Source organism: Taudactylus pleione, unplaced genomic scaffold, assembly GCF_031769625.1.
Source record: "Taudactylus pleione unplaced genomic scaffold, aTauple2 ptg000848l, whole genome shotgun sequence".
Classification (NCBI taxonomy): Eukaryota; Metazoa; Chordata; class Amphibia; order Anura; family Myobatrachidae; genus Taudactylus; species Taudactylus pleione.
Window position 1 is genome coordinate 2353213 of NW_028285250.1, and position 17476 is coordinate 2370688.

Consider the following 17476-nt stretch of genomic DNA (forward strand, 5'->3'; position numbering starts at 1 on the left):
TTTCTTTGACGTGCTTTCTTCATTTTTCGGTTACGATGGTGTTTTCCAGTGTATGGACTGTTTTTTTTGTCTCAGGATCGTACTGGAAGATCGATGTTTCATTACAGGTAATAACTTAGAGCTAAAAAAATGCAAAACCGCTAACAGTTCCAAAATGTCTGTACAATTTAGCTTTCGATTTCCTTTCTGTTTGGCATTGAGCACCCTTGGAAACATCTTAGCACAAACTTTTTTCATGTTAAGATCTTGATGCAAAATTTGCCTAACAGTTTCTGTGTCGATGTTTACCATTTCTGCCATCATTCGGATGCCGAGTAGACGGTCAATTTGAACAATTTTTTATGTCTTTTTCCACATTTTAATTTGTTTTTGATGTGCGAGACCATCACTAGATCTTTAGTGAAACACAAACACAAGTACTCGTGACATACGATCTGCCCCATAAGCCTCGCATAGCATATGGAAAGATTCAGTGGGCGTTTTGTTCAATTTACCGAAAATTTTGTTTGTTAAAAAGTTGCTCTACCTTTGAACTAAGCATTTTTACAAAGCACAGGAAAAACACAACATATTCAAACTCTGGGCCTGATTCAGAGGCACTCGCAAAAAGCGAGCGCTCGCTCTGAATCAGGGTGGGCGCTGTTTTTTTTTTATGTGCGGCCTCCTGGCCGCTCGCATAGCTGTGGGTGACCACCCACAGCTATAGCAAGCAGCCATCGGGCTTGCGACGACACCCTTGTGGTAGGGTCTCGTGGCCGCAAGCCCCAGAGAGCTTCTGGCTGTAATAGTGATGTCAGTGGGGCCGCCCACAAACGGTAGGAGTTCGCTTGGAAACGCCTTCGTTAGTGAAGCCACCCCCCCACCACGCTTACAAAACGGGTTGAGCTGTCGATCATCATCGACAGCCGCCCCTTTTGTTGTGAGTCCCGGAGCAAGCGCTTTTTGCGCTCACGCCGCGCGTGCGCACTGGGCCACCATCGACCCGCTTGCGAGCGGGTCTGAATCAGGCCCTCTGTGTGACAGCAAACTATCTGTGGGAGAGGGGTGAAACTTGGAAAACCATATTAGGATAGTCCAAGATCAATATTCCCCCAACTCCCTTTTAACTCGCACAGTATGGTTTATTATTTACAAGTACAGTCTCGTTGTGTAACAGCCACACCTCGTAAAAAGCAGTAATGCTGTGCACAGAATATATATGCTATTGTAAAATTACTCTACCATTAGGTTTCGTCACTGCGAGCACCATGGTCTATGGAAAATAATGAAAGTCTAATAATAACCTACAAACAGCTCAGCAATGTTTAAATGTACTCCTTTAAATGGTTTAAAAGTCGCTTTGGATAAGTCTCTATGAGCTTGCCACATATTGCCCCTGGCATTTTTGCCCATTCCTCAAGGCAAAACTGCTCCAGCTCCTTCATGTTGGATGGTTGCCGCTTGTGTACAGCAATCTTCAAGTCTGACCACAGATTCTCAATTGGATTGAGATCTGGGCTTTGACTAGGCCATTCCAACACATTTAAATGTTTCCCCTAAAACCACTCGAGTGTTGCTTTAGCAGTATGCTTCCGGTCATTGTCCTGCTGGAAGGTGAACATCCGTCCCAGTCTCAAATCAGACTGAAACAGGTTTTGTTTAGGAATATCCCTGTATTTAGCACCATCCATCTTTCCCTCGACTAGAATCAGTTTCCCAGTCCCTGCTGCTGAAAAACATCCCCACAGCATGATGCTGCCACCACCATGTTTCACTGTGGGGATGGTGTTCTTGGGGTGATGGGATGTGTTGGGTTTGCGCCAAACACAGCGTTTTCCTTGGTGGCCAAAAAGTTCAATTTTAGTCTCATCTGACCAGAGCACCTTCCTCCATACATTTGGGGAGTCGCTCACATGACTTTTGGCAAACTCAAATCATGTCTTCTTATTTTTATCACTAAGTAATGGCTTTTTTCTGGCCACTCTTCCATAAAGCCCAGCTCTATGGAGTGTATGGCTTATAGTGGTCACATGCACAGATACACCAGTCTCTGCTGTGGAACTCTGCAGCTCCTTCAGGATTATCTTTGGTCTCTGTGCTGCCTCTTTGATTAATGCCTTCCTTGCCCGGTCTGAGTTTTGGTGGGCGGCCCTCTCTTGGCAGGTTTGTTGTGGCACCATGTTCTTTCCTTTTGATGATGATAAATTTGATGGTGCTCCGGGGATCATCAAAGATTTGTATATTTTTTTTTATAACCCAACCCAGAATTGTACTTCTCAACAACTTTATCTGTGACTTGTTTGGAGAGCTCCTTGGTCTTCATGGTGTGATGCCTCTTGCTTAGTGATGTTGCAGCCTCTGGAGCCTTTCAGAAAAGATGTGTTTATACTGACAGATCATGTGACACTTTGATTTCACACAGGTGGACTTAATTTCACTAATTATGTGAATTCTGAAGGTAATTGGTTGCACCAGAACTTTTGAGGGGCTTCATGGCAAAGGGGGTGATTACATATGCACATGCCAATTTTCAGAATTTTATTTATAAAGATTCTTTTTTATATATATTTTCTCATTTCACTTCACCAAATTAGACTATTTTGTGCAGATCCATCACATAAATTTCAGATAAAAAAAAATAAAATAAAAAATTACAGGTTGTAATGTAACAATAAAGGTAAAAAGCCAAGGGGGGGTTAATACTTTTACAAGGCACTGTATAAGGTCTTATTACCATTGTAATTGTCTTGGTCTTATATATATTGTTAAGATATTATTTAATATGTGATTAAATACAATTTTTTTCTATAGTAAGTGCCGACTGATATTTCTGCCATCTTTCAAATAAATATTTTCCAACTAGCGCAGTAATGATATAGAAGTATACTATTGGTGCAGGGTGTGCAGTGCAGGCCCCAATACACCCCCCCCCCCCATATGCATCAGACACCATTCACCCATTATAAATACGCCTATGGAAAAGCCCAAGAAAATAGAATTCCGTGCTTTACTTCGTTCAAAAGAAAGGGAGCTACATCACCAGCTGAATGGCTTATCTACCAGCAAGGGAATGGAGGAACATTACTGCAAGTGGGTCTGTAGGCACGCTGAAAGCACTGGGTGGAGTGGGACAATAAGCTAAAGCAGAGATGGTAATGAACAGGAAACAAAATACAGTCCAATCAATGTAAAGGTTACATCGACAATACAGGGCACAGTACTCACATCTGTAACATTACTACTAGGACGTGATCCATCTCCAATAATGTAATCTGTACGTTCTTGGTCACACGAGTCTGCATCAAGCTCATTTATCTGCAGAGAGTCAGAATCATGCTTAAAGGCAGCGTTATGTATCAGCTCATACACTCTTGCAGGGGTGACAGGATACCTCTCCTGGTATGAGTTAGTCAACCTGGAAGAATGGCAACACATTTCTATTCGCTGTTTGGTAACTTTGTGATCTCGGCTACTGGCCCAGGTAGGAGGTAGTTGACCTTCTGGAAGTAAGGTGGCGCCTCTCTGGAAGTATCCCTCCCTTATGCTGGGCATAAACTGGCAGATAAAATGCCTGTCAGACCGACAGACATTTTATCTGGCAGCCTGACATCCAGCAGATATCGCGGGCATATACTGTGATATATCTCATAGTGTTTTGGTCCCGATACCTGCGCTCTGCCCCCGGGGAGGAGACATTTCCCCGTTCCGTCCCAGCGAAGGAACAGGGGATATGTCTGCCCAATTCGTCAGACATTTAACTTACAGAATATCGCTTCAGACAGAATGCTGCCCAACCGATCAATATTTTACCCTCGGTCAACCGCGCACACAGTACAATTATCGGGGCAATCCGCTGATATCGGGCGGATCCCCTGATAATTGTATAGCGTATGCCCAGAATTAGTCAATCGATGATGTGTCAGTGTCACATTTGTGGATGTAGAACTTGTCCACTGGTGACCAGGAGAACCCAGAGTGAATTGAGTTTGTGGCAAGTCATAAAAACAGGGGGGGAAAAATACACTTAATAAAAAAGAGGAGATCACATGATCTGGGTTAAGCAGGACAAGCCTCCCCCCCGACCCCCCCCCCCTCCACTACAAACCACTTTATTGCACAAATTACTAATTTAGGGGTATAATACCAGTAGAAATATAATTGTGCGACAACAGTAAATTACCAAGTCATGATTTAGTTTCATTTTATCAATTTAAGACACATTTGCACAGAGTAAACATTGTGTGTGCTACACCCTGCGTTGCATAGCATATTTTGCAGCAAACAGCCGCCAATCTGTAGTTTTATTCAAAATGTATTTGTGATAAAACATTAAAGAAACATAGGTGGAACGTTCAGAGATGTAGATATTAATTTGGGGTTCTGGTAGACATTTGCGGTCAGCAATGTATGACCGGAGAGATCAGAGGCTGCAATGAAGGATGGAATCTGTAATGTGCTTTATTGACTGATTCATGCAGAAACGGCTCCATCACCTGAGGTGCAAGTGGTCCCACAAAACCTCTACCAGCACAAAGGTTAAGAAATGGGAGAGGGCGAGGGTCTCAGTCTGCTTAGTAGAGCTTAAACTCGCTTACTTCCTGTGCAGTAAGGGGGCATGATACATAAATCACTTTTTATTTCTTAAATACAAAAAAAAAGGCTCAATGGCTTTAAAAAATGACCCCCCCACCCTCATTTCCATAAGAATGCACTGATGATTATTATACAAATATTTCAGTCTTTATATCTGAAGCATCTCATTGTTCCCAGCAGTGCGGTCTTAGGGGTATATGTACTAAAGTGTGGGTTTATAGAAGTGGAGGTGTTGCCCAGCTGGTTTTGCCTTTAAAATGACTGCCTTTTGAAAAATAAGGGAACACTCGCATGAATTACCGCAGCGGCACAAGCTTGCACCCTATTACATAATCCCCTTTATCTATAATCTCCCAATAACCAGAGGTTACTTGTATCTTAATAACTCCAACCATTTGTGCTCTTTCATTTTGAATTGAGGAAAAACGTTTTCATTTTACAACAAATAGGACAGCTGAAATATGTACTGTATACATTAGTAACTGTATATAACAGTTACTAATGTACACAGTTTGAACTGATCAATAGCATTTCGATGCATGGGAATACCACACAAACACACACACGTTGGCCAGCAGCAAGGGTTGAAATGCCTTTGAATAATAATTTTCTAGCACATACAGCTGTGTCCTCATGCACGGTCCCTGCAGTCGCGCCAAACAGTTACTCTCGGCGCGCCAGGTCCTGTGCGACTCTGCTAGAGCCGAACATCTTTCTAGCCTGAAAATGCATCATAGTTGCAATGTGACTAAGACGCACCATGAGACTGCACGGATTCATTTGATATGCAACACTTGTGCCACAGAGTCCGAATCTCTAAAGGAAGTGCTACGAGGCAGCGGCCGCGGCTTTTGTCCAAGCACAGTTCCACTGTGCTCCATATGCAGACTCAGTCGCACACCCGCTATACAAGTGTTGCACATCAAATTATTCGGTGCAGTCTCCTGGTGCGTCTTAGTCGCATCGCTATCTCATTCCCCATGGCATTTTGTGGCTAGGTGTATGATTGAGGGCACATCTGTATGAGCATCATGAATTGATGGATGGACATAGCCAATGGTCTCGTATGCACTACATACGATTAGGAGTAAGTGAGGAGCTTAGGAGATGTACACATAACATCACAAAAAAAAAAAAAAAAATCTATGACAGAACAAAAACATTACAGATATCTTAGGTATGCCAATTTTTTTTCAGTGTGTGGACTACAAGGATGGCCAGCAATACATACCTGTGTTAGGTGTTTGGTTTTCAATAATTCCTGAAGCTGATGTATATGTTTATGGGTATCTTGAATTTCCTTGCGGAGCTGTGTGGATGGTGAGATGTTGTATTCCTCCTGTGAAGACTACAAATCAAAAGGCAATATTGGACTGATGTAAGAGGAAAAAGTAAGTTTCACCACTCTCACTAACCCCCACCGATACTAGAACACACCACAATGCAGGACCACGCCAGCGTCCCCACGTGGCTGCCAGCTGTTTCAAACGCCTCAACACCGAGTCCACCAAACTTTGTACATTTGCTTAAAGAATAGCAGCACAGTCAGGATTCCAGACTCACAAAAAGTTGCGTCTTTTTTTATTGAAACGCAGAAAGAAATAGAACACATTTCAAGATATACAGTGTTTACAAAACAGTATAAAGCCAGTTTACCACTAAGAATAGAGCGGAGTCGGAGATGGGAGCAAAGCAAAAAAAAATAAATTTAAAAAACACCTGGAAAAACGATGCTTCAATGCAAGGGGGTTAAATACATTTATTATGGGGAAGCGTGTACACATTACATGGTCCCCTTTTGCAGCATGCAGAGAAGCTTTCCAGCGGAGCGCATTGTACTGTATTTTCCCTCATTGTTTTTTTTTATCAGAGAGGGTGTAGCCACTGCTCCCCGACATGTCCCCGTCGCTGTCTCAATGCAGTGTAAATACTGGCTGCTTTTTACATGCAGCCCACAAATGCTGGACAGCTTTCTATGTACACTACAATTTAGATTTGAGTTTAGACTCACCCCTCCCTGAGAGAGAACAACATTAACTTGTGGTTTGCCAGTTGATCATATAAAATCCATTTTTACATTTACATTGAATACTACATTAAAATATTGTTTAATATAGAAAGAGAGCTTTATCCCCTATATATTTTCAGCCCTTTTTCTCTGCTTAAACAACTGAGGCCAGACAGAATTATACATTCACTTTGGCAGTAACTCAACTTTCAACTTAAGTGAATTTGAGTCTCTACCGTAATACATTAATCCAGTGGTTTCCAAACCGGGTGCCACAGGTGGGTGGCTAAGGGACACGGTCAATATCCCAACCGCAGGGATTCCGAAGGTAAGTAGCGAGGTTTGGGGGTGGGTTAGCGTTAAGCACTAAAGGGGAGGGTTAGGGTTCAACACTAAGGTGGGAGGGTTATGTTTAGGGTGCGGGGAGGGGGAGAGGTCAAGTTCAGGCACCAGGGAGGGAGGGTTACAGTAGGAACAGGGGGAGGGTTAGGATACTGACCGACAGGTGTCGGTTTCGTAACCCTGTCGGGATACCGGCATCAGGTTTCTGACCGCCGGAATCCTGAGCACCGGCATCCCGTACCAATCCCAGGTGGTCCATTACCAAATCAAAATAATTTTATGATCAATGCTATAGGCAAAACCAATGCTGGTGGCTGCCACTCATAAAATAGGTGGACAAACAGAAGCACCACCACGTAACGGACCCTAAAAATGACAGGTAAGCACAATTTACTAAATTGAATCATTTTTGCAGAATTTACCAATAGGAAACTTTTGGCCTAGGGGTGCCAATACTGTTCCTCTAGTGTGATGTGATTAAAGAAAGTTTGGGAACCACTACATTAAACTATTAATGAGCATGAAACCGGTATCAAAACATCAAACAGTTACACAAATGAGCACAAAACATTCATTATAGAATAGTTATTTAATAACAGCAATATGTATTAAAAACCAGGTTGGCATAACAAATATTTTTTTTCTCTTAGATTAAAATAATAATTTAAGCATCTTGGAGATAATAAACCCAGTCTATCTTACCTAAAAATACTCTCTTTTATATAACATTGTAATTAAGCTGCCCCTCCTAGGGTGGCAATTTAACCTCCTGTAATAGAATCCTGCCAGGACAAATGACAAAGATTATGTCAATTATTTTAAAAAAATGGTTACTTTCTTCTATTATCAGCTTTGATAGTTTATATAATTATATAAATATTACATTGTAATACCGGTGAGACAAATATACCTTTTATTATACCGGTACACTGTCCACAGATTGCACATGGAGAAATCCTATACTGTGGTGTAGAATACTGTCTGGTATGTATTGTTGGTTCTTTAATATCTGCCTTGATATCCATAATATTAGGACCTCTATTATAAAAGATTATGGGTGCCTCCGACAATAGATATTTATACACTGTATAGCTCCTTTCACAATTGGCTAAAATCTATTTAGGAACTTTTTGATTTCCTATCATAAATTACTTACAAACGATAGAGATTTCAACAAAACATTTCTAGGTGTTGTACAAACCTTTTAAATTAACTAGTAATTATATCTCTCTCGTATCTTTTTTGTATAAATGTATCTACCATATATTCAGCCTCTCTCTCAAACTGTCATCTGATATAATCCTCAGGCTTTAATAAATGGACTGCTCTGTAATCCTCTTGTGACTCCAGGTGGATTAAGGGTAAGATATTGTCCTTATCTGTGGGTTTATGGTGTAAACCTGTCAATATTTTCTTAGCTGCTATGAACAACAGTCCACTGAAATGGGAATATCCTTCTCCATCGTAAATTGAATGATCTCCTGGGCCTTATTCACAATCTCCATTTCTTCTTAGGCTTTTTTTCCTCAAATTTCCATGTAAAGAATATATCAACCCCTCACCTCAGCCAGTAAGCAAAATATTCAGCACATCTTAAATCTTATAGAAAAATAACTTCTCCATCTGACAAAAAAATTATATTTGCATAACATGGAGCCAAATTAGTCCCCATACTTGCACCTTGTTTCTGAATATAAAATTAATGTTAAAATCTAAATTAAGTGCTTCCAAGCAAAAACTATCAACTTTATTAAAATATTCACAAGTATATTTTCTCCTAACAGAAATCGTTAAACAAAATCAATACAGTTTCGGGAATTGATGTGGGAAAATATTGTACGTGAATGCCACATAAAAACTCATGTCCACAATTGTTCAAAATTTACAAAAAAATGTTTTGTTTATTGTTAAGATTTTCCAAACTGATACTAACCTGCAACTGCTCTTTTTCCTTCTGAAGCATTTTCTTTAGGATTTCTAATTTCTGGTTATGTACAAAATTGTTCTCCTCCTAATAGAGGAAAGCAGATAACAAAATAAATGGCTGGACTGGGAAATAACTTACAGGGGGTAATTTAATTCAATGCGATTTGTCTGTATGGAAAGGCAAATCGTGTCCATCAAATCATTGAGGTGCACAGGAAAACTTGCGATGCCGGCAGTACCATAAATTACTGATATGTGCACAGCTGGTAGCAGACCCCCATATGGTGTCAGACATTTTCGCTATTAGACAAGCAATATAGGACAGCCTTGAGGAAGGGAGAGGCCACTCTCGAAACGCGTAGGTGAAGTGTGACAGGATTTTGTATTTCTGGAAATACCTGAGCAACCCCCTGATAAGGAACCAAGGAGAGAGTGTCCGGACACCTCCACCTTTAAGTTCTACGGGCCCTTATTAGACGGACTCGCGGTAATTTGCCATTTTTATCAGTGTCGCTTTCCATATTGATTGTTTATTGAAGTGTGTATAGTGTGTCACACACTATTTTTATGAAAATAAATCTTGAAGTTACAATATTACATAATGTGTTGGGAATACATTATGTCTTACATGTGACGGATCACCATCATTCAAGAAAGGTCTACTGAATAAGGAATCTGTAACTACTGTATTAAGGAAAGTACTTAGTTTGATACATTTTTTACATTTATAACATTATCGTTTTGACACCAGCGCATCCAGATTTCCAGTACCTTTTTCCATAAGCAATATAGGAAAAATTAAGTGACTTCTCCAAGGTCACCAGGAGCAGTCTTGGCATCAGATATGGACTGAGTCACTGGGGTACATGGGAAATCCCTGGTGACCCCCTTATGCCTGAGGACCACACATTGTCCTCTAATATTAGGTTCCAGGCCATGTACTGGATTTACAAATGGTTACTCTATTAGAGGGTTAGTTACCTAGTAGAGCAGGAACAAGGATGAACATGGGTTTAGTTTGTTTCTATAGAAACTACACCAAGATTTGCCCTACTGCCAATCAAAAGCAAATCGGCCCTTCTGCCAATCAAAAGCAAATCTAGGGGTTTATGGGGAACACCTCTGTTAGTGTTTATGTCCAATATTTAAAAGGTAAGTCGTGCATTGATGGTAAAAGCATTGCCCTTTGCATAAACACGAACAGAAGTGTCAGGTTTTACAACCAGACAATTAGTAAATAAACCCCTAGATGTTTTTTAGTTTCAAAATAACATTTTTAATATAGCATATTGCAAACTCAGAACATTGCTGTAAAACAAATTAAAAAAAAAAACAATTAAATCATCCCAGTGGTAATAATTTAGATAATGGACTAGTCATGGCATGTATTTGGTATTTACTAGATGTAATACAGTTCTCATTGAATTTTAGACACTGGCTGGTGTGTACCGGGTTCCTCTATCACATGTACAATGCATTAAGGTGCTAAATATAGACAGGATCACCAACCTGTGCTTTATTAGTATACACATTGCATTATACTGCTGCATTCCCAGGACTATGGTATAACCACCACTGTGCATAATCTGGTAGATTATACTACAGGAACTACCACTATTAACTATATATTGTTATAAAGGGGCCCAGACACTGTAGTATCCATGTTGTCTGCATGCTATGTCCTCTCTAATGGTTGGCCAAGCCATGGGCTTCTACCACTGCAAGTCCTCCGTTGGTTCCTTCATGCCCCAGTCTTTATTTGTGGGTTTACATTCCAGTGCCAGAGATGTACCCTTTCTTACACTTACATGCCCGTTCCCCCCCCCATTCTGCCTCTCCAGACTCGAGGATGCGCAAGTCAGGGATACAAAAAATATGTTAAAGGGACGTAATGATACACAATGAGCGGTCTAAAAAAGCACATTTTACACTCTAAAAAGGGCCCCAAAGAGCATACTTCGCACAGTGGGTCTATTCTGTATACTGGCCAAGCATCACAGGAATATATTGTATACTGGTCAAGTTGCATAGGGCTAAAGTGAATATCAATCATTAAGGTCCACTGAATACTGGCATGATGAGGTCTCTACTGTATCTTCAGCATGGCCAACCATATTGTATACTGGGCACAACAATGATGGGGGAGATTCAAATAGCAGGAAGTTTCCATCAGAACCTCGCACACTGATGTAACGTTGGTTATCCCACAGGAAAAAACATTGCTCGGTTTTGCTCACACCCCATAGAGATGAAGAAATAACTACTCTTAGCCTCGCTATTAATGTCAATGCAATGTATAAACATCATAAAACTATTTTTATTTTCATAGTGGTTTTCGGTATTATTCCAGGTCTTTTGTTTGTTTCCTACCCAAGTAGCAGTCTTGAAGAATGGAAAGTAGTCATAAGCAACAGAAAAATGAAATACATAAATAATAGGTGATAGGAGCTGATTGCTTGAATGCAGTTAAAGAAAAGAACTTTGGCGACAGTAAAGGGACAGATGTATAATAAATGGCGCATGTATAATGGGAAGTGGTGATGATGGAGGAATATAAAACATCACACATCACTAGAGATGATCTTGTATGCGTATCCTTTATGGAATGTTGAACACACGTGGGGTCATGCTGTGATGTCATAATGGTAAGAGTCTATAGCAATGCGTTGGTGTTGCTGCCTTGCACACACCCTGGACACTGACATAGCATTATCATTGCTGTCATTAACATACTCCATATACATCTTTTGCACCCCAATATATTCTTCATATACACAGCCCACTGAGGGAAAGACTCCCACATGAGGTAAGTATTTCGTCATAGACAAGGGCGCCTCACTTGGATGTGCCTGCAGACTTGGAGCTTGACTATTCTAAAATATGACCTTGAGCTTGTTTCCATCTATCATCTGAGGTTCTAGAAGGGCAGCTGTCGCTATATCTTAGCCACTCGGGTAAACTCCCTGGTTCTTAAAAGGGGATGGGCATCCTCTTCAGCAAACTGCGCAGCTTTGCAGGGAATGCAAATTATACAATAAAACAAATGTGGTTAGAAATGTGGTTAGGGAATGTAAATTAGGAACTGTCAGGAGATGTGGACAGAAGCTATATTAAATTACATCAGCCAATGTAAGCTATTAGTATGGTGTGTTCTATGGGGGTCATTCAGACCCGCTCGCGAGCACAGGACGCTCGCAAGCGGGTCGATGTTGCCCCACTGCGCATGCGCACGGCGGAGGGAGTTCCGTCGTGCGCATGCGCGAGACCCGGACAGCGACGGGCCCTCCGTCGCTCCGGGTCTCGCACCAAAGGGGGCGTGCTGTCGATGTTGATTGACAGCACGCCCCCTTTGGTGGGCATGCCGGGGGCGTGGCAGCCAGACGGAGGCATTCCCATGGGAACGCCTACCGTCTGAAGCCGGCCCCACTGACATCACTAGTGATGTCAGTGGGAGTGATTTTGGCTCTGATAGAGCCAAAATCACTCCAGGGCTTGCGGCAGCGAGACCCTACCGCAGGGTCTCCGTCGCAAGCCCGATGGTCGTGATGGTCTTGACCATCGCGACCATCATCATGGACGCTCACTATAGCTGTGGGTGGTCACCCACAGCTATGCGAGCGTCCAGGAGGACGCTCCATTTTCAAGGAGGAGGGCCCTGATTCAGAGCGAGCGCTCTGGTCAGAGCGTTCGGCTCTGAATCAGGCCCTATATTTCAATCTCACATGTTCATATTTGATTAAGTTTAATAAATGTAACTCTGCATAGCCTCCTAGTGCCCAGAGGGACATGCAGTCCTTGAAGCCATGGGCCCCCCAGAGGTTTCCTCAAAGGGTGTTTTTCCTCTCCTGAGTGCTGAAGGATGACTCTTTGTGAGTCATGAGGGTTCCCCTATTTGGTCCTCTTATAGAACAAGCTTGTAAGAGCTGCCGGACAATCTTGGTCAATAATTTCTTAGTTTTGTAATGTAGTTTGAAAAAAAGTTTAATTTTCCCTTTGGTAAAAACACTTAATAAATGTATTTGAAAAAAATAAAAATTGCTGAATTTGATCTGTGTTTGAAGCTTTGAGGTGTAGCAAGGTAATTTACAGTAGTTTACTAGTAGAGCAGGAACACTGATGAATGTCGGTGCTTGGTTTGTTTCTATAGAAACTATTGCCCTTAGGCCAAACATAAGCAGTTGGTTTAACATAGCTAATATTTTCTCGTTTCAAAATAGTTGTCAATATTCTATATTTTAAAAGTTAAGAATGTAGTTGTAAAAAAATAAAACAGTAACCAACACTTAAATCATCCCAGTGGTAATAACTTGGATAACTAAACTTTCTTGTTTATTATGGCATATGTTTGGTTTTTACTAGATGTCATGCAGTTCTCAATGAGAATTACACACTGGCCGGTGTGTACGGTGTGCCACTATAATACAAACTAGTGTAAGTTATTAATGTGTAATTATATTATATATTTTTTTTTATTTTGGTGATCTTGAGGAGCACCAAACTCCAATTATGCAGGTTAAAAATTTCCCTTGATATTTTCTGTTTCAATGTCCTTTTAAGGGGATGAAGAAGATGAAGAAGGGATCCACTTTCTGTTTCTGCAATAATACCCTCAACCAGAGTACACCCAATGACAATCAGTTTGTCTGCTTCGTTAACATTTGGTTTTATTTAAAATTAATAAAAACCTTATATCACACATATATCGTGGCCATTGTGGCAGATGTTGTTAATAACTCCCTGTCACCCCCTAATGGGGCGAACTCAATGACAGCTCGTTGAGCCCACTTTTTGGTCACAGAAACAAGTCAACCAATGTGTTAAATAAATTAAAATAAAATGGGTCTCTCAATATACTGTATATATATATATATATATATATATATATATATATATAAAACGAGTATTGAAAGGCATATACATATATCCCTAGTATCATTTAGACCAAAAAAGGATCCAAAAGCACTTGACCATATGCATATATCCCAGGTATGGTCATAGACCAGAATAGAGTCATAATGTATTTAACAATATAGGAAGGTATATCCGTATATATTACTGGTATCATTAGACCAAAATGGGACCACATAAAAACAATATTGAAAATCATTAGTATTAGTCCATTAGGACTCCTATATAATAAATCAAACAATTGAGTAACTTCATTCAAAATTCCAGCCTAAACTTTAATCCTCAATCAGGATGGCAATAGTAGGTCCTTTAAAAGGCACCTGTTATTAACATCATTAACCTTATTAGTTCACCATATTGTGGTTTATTTTTAAATCATACTTTTAGGTGTGTAATACTTAGACTAAGGTAACTGGCTACGCCAATCACAATATATATTCAGTTTTCAGGTCAAATGATGAATGACCTATCCAACCTAATGTTTCTTATTGTCCCTATTTAAACAATGGCACCCTTAGTAAACTAACATATTATCAATTTAATTCAAAACAATTTAAGTCAATTCAACCAATCAGCATAACTAACCAAATGTAGCAATTTACCACTAACAACAATTATTGTACTACATACTCTTACACCACTTTCAGACATACGACCCGGGAAATGTCCTGCTCAGACCCGGGAATTTCTCCTGTGCAAAATCCCGGGTATTTGGTTGAGACCCCCCTTTTACACTACAGCATCTACCCGGGAAACTCCCAGGTAGACCTCTTTCAGACAAGAGCAGGTTTTTTTTAGATTACCTGCCTCTCCTCTGCTGTCTGCCCCTCCTAGCTTATCCCCTCTCTGGCTGCCGCTGATGAGGTCATCAAAATGCAACAGGCAATCCCAGTCCAGCCATTTTTTATTTTATTAATAAGATATTATTGAATATCCCCTATTTGCCGTCCCCCCCAATGGGGAAGAGATAGAACCCCCCCCCAATGGGGAAGAGATAGAACCCCTTCCGTTAATGTACTGCCCTGGTGGTCCAGCGGGAGTGCGGGGTGGCCCGCTGTGCGAGAGACCTATCGGCGGTCTCCAGCGCTGGCGGGTGTCCCTGGCATCCGGCTGGGGTTCTTTGTGTCACGATCTACAGCGACACAGCCACCGGCGCGGGGGGTGGTGAGCGGCAGGGCTGAGCATCCTATAGGACGCTCTGCGCCACCAACTCCATGTAAAAGCTGCTTGGTGCCATTCAGACATAAGCAGGGTAATTTCTCAGGACTTAAGTCCCGGGAAATTCCCTGGTCGATTGAAGGGTCGGCTACCCGGGAATGTGTTCCCGGGTAGGTACCTTTCAGACATACGCGGCAACCCGGGAATTTGGCTTAGGCAGGCCAAATTCCCGGGATTCTCGATTTGTCTGAAAGAGGTATTAGTAGTATTTACTCAGCTTGAGATATCCAATGGAGGGCAACTTCCCTGCAACAGTGTACAGCTCACAGGTCAAATAGTGAATGACCTGCTGAGCTAGGGAACTGCCATGGGCACCAAGTTTGCCCTACCTTACGCAAACTTACTAATGGGTGAATGGGAAGAAGAATTCATCTATGGAACAATGTTTGAAACCAACAATGCAAAATGTTATCGTAGATACATGGATAACTTGATTCTTATATGGACAGGGGATATCTCAAGCATAGAACATTTTATATCTCATATTAACAAGAATGAATATAATTTAAAGTTTACATATAAATATCACGAAAAGTTGCATAGACTATTTAGACCTTCAATTAGGACAAGATTCAGGAATTATTGGCACTTCTAAATTTTTTAAGGAAACAGGTGCCAACAGTTATATTCCTGCAAAAAGTTGTTAATCTGCCAAGTTGGAAGAATAATGTCCCGTACGCTCAAGTTCCTCAGAATGATAAAAAATTGTAGCGATGAAAATCAATTTTGGATTCAGTCTCAAATATTGGTTTAAAGGGTTTTAGAAAGGGGGCTACGAGAAAAGAAAATAGAAAATGCCAGACAGCGAGCTTTCTCAAAAGATAGGACTGAGCTGTTGGAGATCAAACCTTTAGCAGTGTCTGAAAACAAACACACAGGAAGACCTTTCATAGCTCAATTTAATAACAAGAATAAAAAGATAAAAAGCACCTTAGAAAAACATTGGAACATTTTGCTTAGAGATCCACTGTTGGGCCCCCACCTCCGAGAAAAACCCAAGGTAACTTATAGAAAGGTTATGAATCTGTAGAATATTTTAGTCCCTACTATGCTACGTCCTGTAGGAGCTAGTCAAAAACAATGGTATGGTAATTTTCTAACTAAAAAAACAGGTTGCTATCCAAGCAACAAGTGTATTTGTTGCAAACACATGGAAAAGTTACAAGTAGTACAAAATGAGGAAAATAAGAAAGATTTCAAACTTATAGATGCGTTATCCTGCAATTCCAACTATGTAAACTACAGAATAACTTGTGGCTGTGGACATCATTATGTAGGAAATACTAAAAAGTCTAAAATTATGCATACAAGAACACCTAAGAAATATTAAGAAAAAAGTTAAGACACATAGCATTCCTAGACACTACTTGGAGTGTCATAACTCGAATATAAGTCATTTAATATTCACTATACTCGAATGAGTTAGTGGTAAATTGCCAATTTTGGTCAGTTACACTGATTGGTTGAACTTACTTATATTGTTTTGAATTAAATTGATAAGATGATAATTTACTAAGGGTGCCATTGTTTAAATAGGGACAATAATAAACATTAGGCTGGATAGGTCATTCATCATTTGACCTGAAAACTGAATATATATTGTGATAGGAGTGGCCAGTTACCTTAATTTAAGTAAGTATCACTCACCTAAAAGTATGATTTAAAAATAAACTACAATATGGTGAACTAATAAGGTTAATGATGTTAATAACAGGTGCCTTTTAAAGGACGTACTATGTGCCATCCTGATTGAGGATTAAAGTTTGGGCTGGAAGTTCATACACTTTGAATTAAGTTATTCAACTGTTTGATTTATTATATAGGAGTCCTATAGTAGACTAACACTAATGATTTTCAACATTGTTTTTATGCAGTCCCATTTTGGTCTAATGATACCAGTAATATGAACCTCTATACCAGGGATATATGCATATGGTCAAATGCTTTTGGATCCTATTTTGGCAGGAATGATACTAGGGATATATGTATATGCCTGTCAACACTAGTTAATTATATACATTTTGAAAATAATTTTATATTGTATATTGAGAGACCCATATTATTTGATTTTGTTTCTGTGACCAAAAAGTGGGCTCAACGAGCTGTCAATGAGCTCGCCCCATTAAGGGGTGACAGCGAGTTATTAACAACATCTAACCCACAATGGCCACGATATATATTTGTGATATAGTTTTTTTTATTAATTTTAAATGTATTTGTTTTAAATAAAACCAATGTTAACGAAGCAGATAGAAACTGATTGCCATTGGGTGTACTCTGTTTGAAGGTATCATTGTAGAAACTGAAAAGTGGATCCCTTCTTCGTCTTCATCCCCTAAAATAGAAAATATCAATGTTAACCTGCAAAATTGGAGTTTGGCGCTCCCCAAGATCACCATTCCAAGAACCCTTCTAATCCATACTGGCAAGAGACACTTGGGGAAGCAGATTCTACTAAAAATAATTTTTAATGAATCGTACTCTATATGTTTATTATATTTG

General features: G+C 40.3%; 1 protein-coding gene across 3 annotated transcripts in view; it reads right to left on the reverse strand.

Annotated features, from left to right (window-relative positions):
- The window catches only part of ARHGEF12 (Rho guanine nucleotide exchange factor 12), a 247100-nt gene that overhangs the window by 130315 nt on the left and 99309 nt on the right, over positions 1–17476 (reverse strand). For all 3 annotated transcript variants that reach the window (XM_088458720.1, XM_088458721.1, XM_088458719.1), the window contains 3 exons: positions 8856–8933; positions 5804–5920; positions 3205–3294 (listed from right to left, as the gene is read on the reverse strand). In XM_088458720.1, coding sequence (XP_088314846.1) covers positions 3205–3294; positions 5804–5920; positions 8856–8933 — 285 coding nt within the window. The remainder of the gene's footprint in view (positions 1–3204; positions 3295–5803; positions 5921–8855; positions 8934–17476) is intronic.